Source organism: Suncus etruscus, chromosome 6 (assembly GCF_024139225.1).
Source record: "Suncus etruscus isolate mSunEtr1 chromosome 6, mSunEtr1.pri.cur, whole genome shotgun sequence".
In the NCBI taxonomy this organism is placed as follows: Eukaryota; Metazoa; Chordata; class Mammalia; order Eulipotyphla; family Soricidae; genus Suncus; species Suncus etruscus.
The window spans coordinates 114,177,275-114,185,714 of NC_064853.1; the positions used below are offsets into that span (position 1 = coordinate 114,177,275).

General features: G+C 41.3%; 1 protein-coding gene across 1 annotated transcript; it reads right to left on the reverse strand.

Moving 5' to 3' along the window:
* Positions 1-621: 621 nt before the first annotated feature.
* Positions 622-3,048, reverse strand: ADIPOQ (adiponectin, C1Q and collagen domain containing). The gene is made up of 2 exons (XM_049775767.1): positions 2,835-3,048; positions 622-1,142 (listed from the first exon to the last, which is right to left on the reverse strand). The coding sequence occupies exons 1-2, from the start codon at positions 3,046-3,048 to the stop codon at positions 622-624; spliced, it is 735 nt and encodes a 244-aa protein (XP_049631724.1).
* Positions 3,049-8,440: the final 5,392 nt, after the last annotated feature.

Genomic DNA, 8,440 nt, shown 5'->3' on the forward strand with positions numbered 1-8,440 from the left:
ACAGCCAAGAGTAAGCCCTGAGAATAGCCAGGTATGACCCAAAACCAAACAAAACAAATGGTATTTAATAGAAAAGACCTAAACTTAATTTGAATTTTATTTTTTTCTTTATTTTTGAGGGGTGGGTGATTCTGTGGTTTGGTGGTGGCAATGGTATTAGTTGCATTGATTGATCTGAATTTTGAACTGCTGCTTGATGCTGTATGATCTTAAATCTGATTCAAGTCTCTAAGTATAAAAAGGAGATGAATTTTTTTCTGTGTCCTTCGCAGAACTGTAATGAACTTCCCAAAAATCATACCCCAAAATAATATTACCAAGGACTTTATTTTCATGAATATAAAAACTCCTCAGTAAATATTTTAACCCTTTTATTGGCACTACAAAATAGGTCCTTAAGACCAGAAAACATATTCTGCAGTCATACTATGGTCACATAGTATGTGATTTATTTCTTTTTTTTTTAGGTATAGGATAAATTAGTGGAGTAAATGAACCAATAATATTTAGAGTCCTTCAGGCAGGCAAAGTCAATCTTCTAACTGCACTAAAAATAGGAGGACAATTCTTGGAAGTTTGGGCTGTTTGGATGAGCTGGTGGAGATTATGAATTAGCAATGGTCAGTTGATATCATGGTAGAGCAGGAAGCCTGTGAAAATGGAGTCATTGACATTGTCCGCATAGAGCCCATTATACTCTCCATCCCCATACACTTGGAGCCACACTTCATCACCCGAATTCAGGTGAAGGAGCACTGAGCCAGAAGCCTGGTCGACATCCTTGTCCTGGTACTGATCATAGGTGAAAAGCACAGCCTTGTCCTTCTTGTAGAGACTGACCTTCACATCCTTCAAGTAGACTGTGATATGATAGGAGAAGTGGTACAGCCCAGGAATGTTGCAGTGGAATTTGCCAGTGGTGCTATCATAGTGGTTTTGTTGATTATAGAAGATCTTCGTAAAGCGAATGGGAACATTGGGGACTGTGACCCGGCTTTCCAATCCCACACTAAACGCTGAACGATACACAAAGGCGCTTTCTCCGGGCTCTCCTTTTCTGCCTGGGACTCCTGGAAAGCCCCGGGGACCTTCAATTCCAGTTATTCCAGTTTCACCAATATCACCTTTGTCACCAACAAGACCTATAGAATAAGAAGACCTCAGTAACTGTGAGGAAGAGAACTCCTGCCTAGGTTGCTTTTGGCCTAAAACACTATCCCTATGGTTCTCCCAAAAACCTACTTACATGGAGAGCAAGAAACCAATACAATATAAACCCCCAAAAGAGAAGGTTGTAGCCTCCTCCTTTTTTTTTTTACAGTTTAAATTATTTTATTTAATCACCATGATTACAAACATGATTATAGTTGGGTTACAGTCACAAACAGAACACACACACCTCTTCACCAGTGCAACATTCCTCCTCCTTCTATAATTCCCCATAGCATGGCCCAATAGGCAGCCCAACATCCATCTCCAACCTCATAACATCCTTACCCCATCATACTATTCCTTTTTGTACTGCTCAACCAATCATGTTTAAATTTTTCAGTCTATCTCTCAAGGATGCTTATTTTCCTTTATATGTCCACTCATCCTTCAAAGAAAAGTTTGAGTCTTTTGTTTGTTTCTTTTCCTTAAAGTCTCTATTGTTGCACTGGAGTGATAGCAAAGCAGTTAGGGTGTTTGTCTTGCACACAGCTGACCCGAGTTTGATCCTTGGTATCCCATATGGTCCCCAGAGCCTTCCAGGAGTCATTTCTTGTTTCTTGTTTGTTTTTTGTTTTTTTTTTTTTAATAATTTGTATTGTGACCAAAGTGTTCCAGGAGTCATTTCTGAGCACAGAGCCAGGAGTACCCCCTGAGCATCATTGGGTATGGCCCCAAACCAAAACAAATAAATTAATAAACAACAACAACAGGCCTCTATTGTTAATCCATGTCTGCATTGAATACAGTACTTTATTCTATTCCATACTTTGAACGTTTGTTGACATTCAAGTTAGCATATTTTTGGAGTAGATTTTTCTTAGAGAATTAGTAATTCTACTTATATCTGAACTAGAATATTATTGTCAGAGCAGGACGATGATTCAGAAAGTATGTTTGAATGCCACTGGATTAAACACTATGGGGATTAAGGAAGAAAAATAAAAATAGGGACATAAACAAGAATATATGGAAATAAGTAGAAATAAAAAAAGGTATATGGGGGGCCCAGAGAGATAGTACAGGGGCATTTGCCTTGCAAGCAGCCGATCCAGGACCTAAGGTGGTTGGTTCGAATCCTGCTGTCCCATATGGTCCCCCGTGCCTGCCAGGAGCTATTTCTGAGCAGACAGTCAGGAGTAACCCCTGAGCACCGCTGGGTGTGGCCCAAAAACCAAAAAAAAAAAAAAAAAAAAAAAAAAAAGGTATATGGGGTGGGGAGGAGTGATAGCATGGTGGGAGGGCCTGGGTTTGATTCCCAGCTTCCCATATGGTCCCCCAAGTACCACCAGGAGTAATTTCTGAGTGCAGAGATAGGAGTAACCCCTGAGCACTGCTGAGTATGTCCCCCCCAAAAGAAAAGAACAAGAGAAAGAGAGAGAGAGAACTAGGAAGGTTAAATAGGTAGAGAACAACTAAGCGCATTTGTTTTTAAAGATACTATTTTCACCCCTGGAAAGCTCACTCAAATTCCATATTACTTTGATTGTGGGTCTATAAAATTTTTCAAGTTTAGTTTCTTCCCTATGGCTTGGTCTTAATAACCAGTGTCCTCAGATTGTCCTGGAGTCCTGTTTCTACACAGGAAATTTCTGTGATGGAGAATTGTCTCAACACGTACATACCTGGATCTCCTTTCTCACCCTTCACTCCAGGTGTGCCATCTCTGCCATCACGGCCTGGGGACCCATTGTGGCCAGGATGCCCTGGAATGCCAGCCATCCAACCTGAGCAGGACCCCTTGGGTGGAGAGAGTTGGACTTCAGGCTCCTCTGCTGCAATGTCCTGGCCATGAGTAGACAGGACTAAGAGTAACAGAAGAGCTTGCAGCAGCAGCATCTTGAATCCTGGAATCCAAACAGCACAATTCAGCCCTTAGGCACACAACACACAGTCAGGGTCTAACCAGGGTTTCCACCATGTCAGCAGAGCCCAATCCTGAGACCTGCTGCACACCTTTTCCAAGAAAGCTCTTTCAGACCACTAAACTTTGACCCCACCTGTCCTGAAATGTGCAATATTTAGCATTACTCCCTGTCCATAATATTACTTCCTCAATAAGATTGTGACTTTACAGATGATGTAACAACATTCCTTAAATGTTCTCATATTTAAGCATAGACACAAGAAAGGAGAAAGATCCAAGACTCAATCAGTCACCGATATATTACGTGACCAGGGGAATAGTAGAGCAAATAGGATACTTGCCTTACATATGTCAGACCTTATTTTAATCCCGGGAATGTTTGATCATATGATCCTTTGATCATAGCCAGGAGTACCCCTGAACACAGTCAGGAAAAAGCTTACCAGACTGTGATCCAAAAACAAAAACAAAAAAAAAAAAATGGGCTGGAGAGATAGTATAGTGCATGTGGCTAATCTGGGTTTGATCCCTGGAACTGAACCTTCTGGGTGTGACTGCTGAATACGGAACCAGGATTAAGCCCTGAGCACTGCCAGGTGGAAGCCAAAAAGACAAAAATAGAAAGAACTACTTGAATTTTCTAAAATTCGAATCATTCCATTCCATTCTAGCCAACTTCTCTATTTATAGTACTTTCCTTTTTATTCTCTACTCACATTTTCTGTATCTGTTCTCCTTTTTCTCCCATTATCTTGCATTTTCTTCTTCACATAATATGACCTCCTTTGTGCTTTATACACATATTCATACATATATCCATACACTCATAGCTTTGTGAATTGAATTGGAGTGTCCACTTAAGCACTGCTTGGGAGAGTCACATCACCCTTTGCCACTCACACTCAGTCATTCACATTCAGTGCTGCCTCCTCACCTGCTGATCTCTATGCAACCTTCAGAATATGGTTTGGATGTCAAAGCAATTTTTTTCTTTTCGCTTGTTGGGTCATCATACCTAGTGATGTTCAGGGATGACTGTCAGTGTGTTGCTTGTGACTTACTTCCAGTGGTGCTTGTTACTTCCACCATTACTTCCAGTCATGTCTGGGAAACCATGTCATGCTGGGGATCAAACCTGGGCCACTTCATGCATTCGTCTTTTGAGACACATCCTGACACTCAGGGCACATCTTCTAGGGTTTTTGTTTGTTTTGGTTTGGTTCAGTTGGGAGCTAGGGAGCAGGGTTGTTTGTTAATTAGAATAATTTGGCTTTTATTTTGGGTTTTGTCTTTGTGTTCTTCAGTTTTGTTTTGGTTTGCTCAGGGGTTACTCCTGGCTCTGCATTGAGGACCAGCTCCTGGCTGTGCCCAGGAGATCTTATGGGAAGTAAGGAACCTTCTCCAGCTCCTTAAGAGCCATTTTTAACCGTCTAGGCATGTCTTTGTCGCCCTCTACTGGGTTTACAGGAGAATGTCCTCAAAAATCGCTGCAACTAAAAGTTATTAGGCTTGGCTTGTGCATTGTAATAGTATAAAGATGAAGTGGCTTGAACTGGTCCCCGAACACTGCCAGGTGTGGCCTTAAAATGAATATAAATAACAATAAGAATTAAGGGAGAAAGAAGCTACAGAGACTAGGTACATATTTTTATTCTTTTTGATTGGTTTTGTTTTGGGACCACACCCAGCAGCATTCAAACGTTATTCCTGCTCTGCGCTCAGGAATTATTCCTGGCAGGCCCGCTGTGCTATCGCTCCAGCCCCAGATTTTTATTATGATTGAAAAAATTGTTTTATTTGGGGGCCCAAGGAGATAGCACAGGAGGTAAAGCATGTTGTTAAAACCACTGATCTCAATTATAACCTTTACAGGTATATGTTTCGTCTCACCCTTTCTCTCCCTTCCCACCAGCATAAATAGGGTTATTCCTGAGAAAAATCATAAAAATCTCCCTGAGCACTGCTGGCTATGGCCCAAACCATGTTACCCTCAGAACAACAACAACAAAAAAAAAAAAAAAAAAAGGAAGGAAGGGGTGGGGGCCCAGAGAAAAAGTACAGAGGGTAAGACGTTTGCCTTGCACGTGGCCAACCAGGGTTTGATCCCCAGCATCCCATATGGTCCTCCAATCCTGCCAGGAGTGATTTCTAAGCACAGAGCCAAGAGTTACCCCTGAGTGCAGTCGGTTGTGGCCTAAAAAGCCAAAAAAGAGAAAAATACTGTATTCTAACCTAGAGCTAGATAGAAAACTAGCAGGTGCTACAGAGACTCATCTATTTTTTAATCAACCATGATTATTTGCATTCTCTATTTATATATAAATGCTATGCTTTATTTTATTTTTTCTTTTTAATACATATCTTTATTTAAGAACCATGAATATAAACATGTTTTTGTTTGTTTGTTCGTTTGTTTTGGTGGGGGGTTTTTGGTTTTTAGTTTTGGGGCCACACACAGTGATGATCAGTGTGGTTTTTTTGTTTGTTTGTTTGTTTTTTGTTTTGCTTTGGCTATGTGCTCAGAAATCGCTCCTAGCTTGGGGAACCCTATGGGACACCAAGGAATCGAACCGCTGTCCATCCTAGGTTAGCCGCTTGCAAGGCAAACTCCTACTGCTGTGCCACCGCTCTGGCCCCAATTACAAACATGTTTGTAGTTGGATTCAGTTATATAAATAAATTAAAAAAAAAAACCCTTCAGCAGTACAACATTCCCATCACCAATGCCTTCCATCTTCCTCTTCCCCTACCTCTTGCCTACATTCAAGACAGGCATTCTATTCTATTTCTCTCATTCACATTACACTTGATTTTAAAAGACTTCTTTTTCTGAAAGTGGAGAGATAGTACAGTGGGAAGAGCATTTGCTTTGCACATGGCCCACCCAGTTTCAGTCTTTTATGTCCCATCTTTGGTACCCTGAGCCCACTAGGTATAATTCCTGAACATTATTAGGGATGGCTCCAAAACAAACAAAAAATTTAATTTAATTTAAAAATAATTTTCAATAAAATATTTCTATTTTGATGGGGAAAACATTAATAAAACTCCAATCTAAGGCTTTATTATGCCCATAACATCCTTATATAAATAAGCTAAGTACCAGTGCCACTTTTAATTCTTTGTAGAATGCCATTTGTAAAGTCCTTAACTTATTTACTATCACAATCTCATGAACTCTATTGGAAAGCCAATCCCAATGTGGAGCTCAGCGGTTATTTGGAAGACCAAGTGGTTCTAGGGGTTAAATGTGAAATCCTGCTTGCAAAGCATATGCTCAGCCCATTGAGCTGTCTCTTTGGCCCTTTCACAACTATTATAAGAAATATTGCTGGGTGGAGGAGCAAAGAAATATTACAATGACGCACTTGCTTTAAATTGCAAACTCAGGTTCTATCCTGAGTTCTATCGCATAGGGTCCCCAAAGTTGTGATTCCTGAGTGCAAAGCATAGAGTAAGCCCTGAGCATAGCCAGACGTACCCCCATCTTCACACACACACCCAAAAAGAAAGCCCTAAAGAGGCCGAAATAATAGCACAGTGGTAGAGTATTTGCCTTGCACACTGCTAATCCAGGACGAACCCGGGTTCGATCTCCAGCATCCCATATGGTCTCCCCACGCCTTCCGGAGTAATTTCTGAGTGCAGAGCCAGGAGTAACCCCCAAGTGGTGCCAAGTGTGGCTCAAAAAAAAAAAAAAAACCAAACCAACAAACAAATAAATAAAAAGCCCAAAAGTATAGGAGGCAGAAGAGCTTGTGCTTGGGATGCAGAAAATCTAGGTTTAATTTCCAGAGAAGACTTCTAAGCACTGAGCTAGGAATATCCCATGAGAACTGCTGGGATAAAGAAAAGAAAAAATATCTAAGGGAGGGAGGGAGAGAAGATCAGTGTTAACTATAGTCATACCTATTTTTAGAGGTGAAGAAAAGTCCACTTCATAGAAGTGAACTAACTTGTTTGAAACCCTGAGCTAAACAGAGAAGCATTGAAAATAAAACTCAAGTTTTTGGAAGCCCAATCAATAATTGGACTCTTGGATATAGCCCAGAGGAGGAAAAAAAACCCCACCCTGATCACACATTTGCCTTTTTTTTTTTTTTTTGGTTTTTGGGCCACACCCTGTGACGCTCAGGGGTTACTCCTGGCTATGCGCTCAGAAGTTGCTCCTGGCTTCTTGGGGGACCATATGGGGTGCTGGGGGATCGAACCGCGGTCCGTCCTAGGCTAGCGCAGGCAAGGCAGGCACCTTACCTCCAGCGCCACCGCCCGGCCCCCACATTTGCCTTTTTAAAATGAATGTTTTAGGGGCCGGAGAGATAGCATAAAGGTAGAGCATTTGCCTTGCATGCAGAAGGACGGTGGTTCGAATCCCGGCATCCCATATGATCCCCCCAAGCCTCCCAGGAGCAATTTCTGATCATAGAGCCAGGAGTAACCCCTGAGTGTTGCCGGGTGTGACCCAAAAACCAAATAAATAAATAAATGTTTTAATTGAATCACCATGAGATATACAGTTACAAAGTTGATAATTATTGAGTTTCAGTTATACAATGTCCAGTCTTTTTTAAATATTCATTCTATTCTAGGAGATAGAGAATGTTAGAGAAAACAGTAATTTACTTTGGGGCTGATCTTGTTTGTTTCAACATCGGGCAGTGTTTAGGGCTTACTCTGCATTCAGGAGTCACTATTGGCAGGTATGGAGGGTCCCCAGGTTTTCTGAGCATTGTTTAAGATGCCACCCACACCTGGCTCAAAAAAATATATTCAGATTATCATGAAATTAACCTGGCTTCTAATACAGACATTGCTATTAATTCATTGGATGATTAACCTGCCCCTTTCCAGATCTCATGCTCTTTGCTTAAAATGTGACTTCCTGGGGCTGGAGCAGTGGTGCAACCGGTAGGGCATTTGCCTTGCACGTGCTAACCTAGGACGGACTGTGGATCAATCCCCTGGCGTCCTATACAGTCCCTCAAGTCAGGAGAAATTTCTGAGTGCATAGTCAGGAGTAACCCTTGAGTGTCACTGGGTGTGGTCCAAAGAAACCAAAAAATTTTTTTGACTTCATATTAACTCTATTTTGCAATATTGTTATGAAAACCAATTTACAAAAGTGAAAGAGATAATAAACTTATAAAGCATTCCCATCAGAGATGAGAAGATGATAACAAATAAAGATTTTACTCTCAGGAATCACTCCTGGCATGCTCAGGGGACCATATGGGATGCCAGGGATCAAACATGGGTGGACCACATGCAAGGTAAGCACAGTTCTGACTGTACAATTTTTCTGGCCCCTCAGGAAGTTTTTTTTTAGACAATTACACCCACCATCCCTCACTTTAGCCCCAGGAC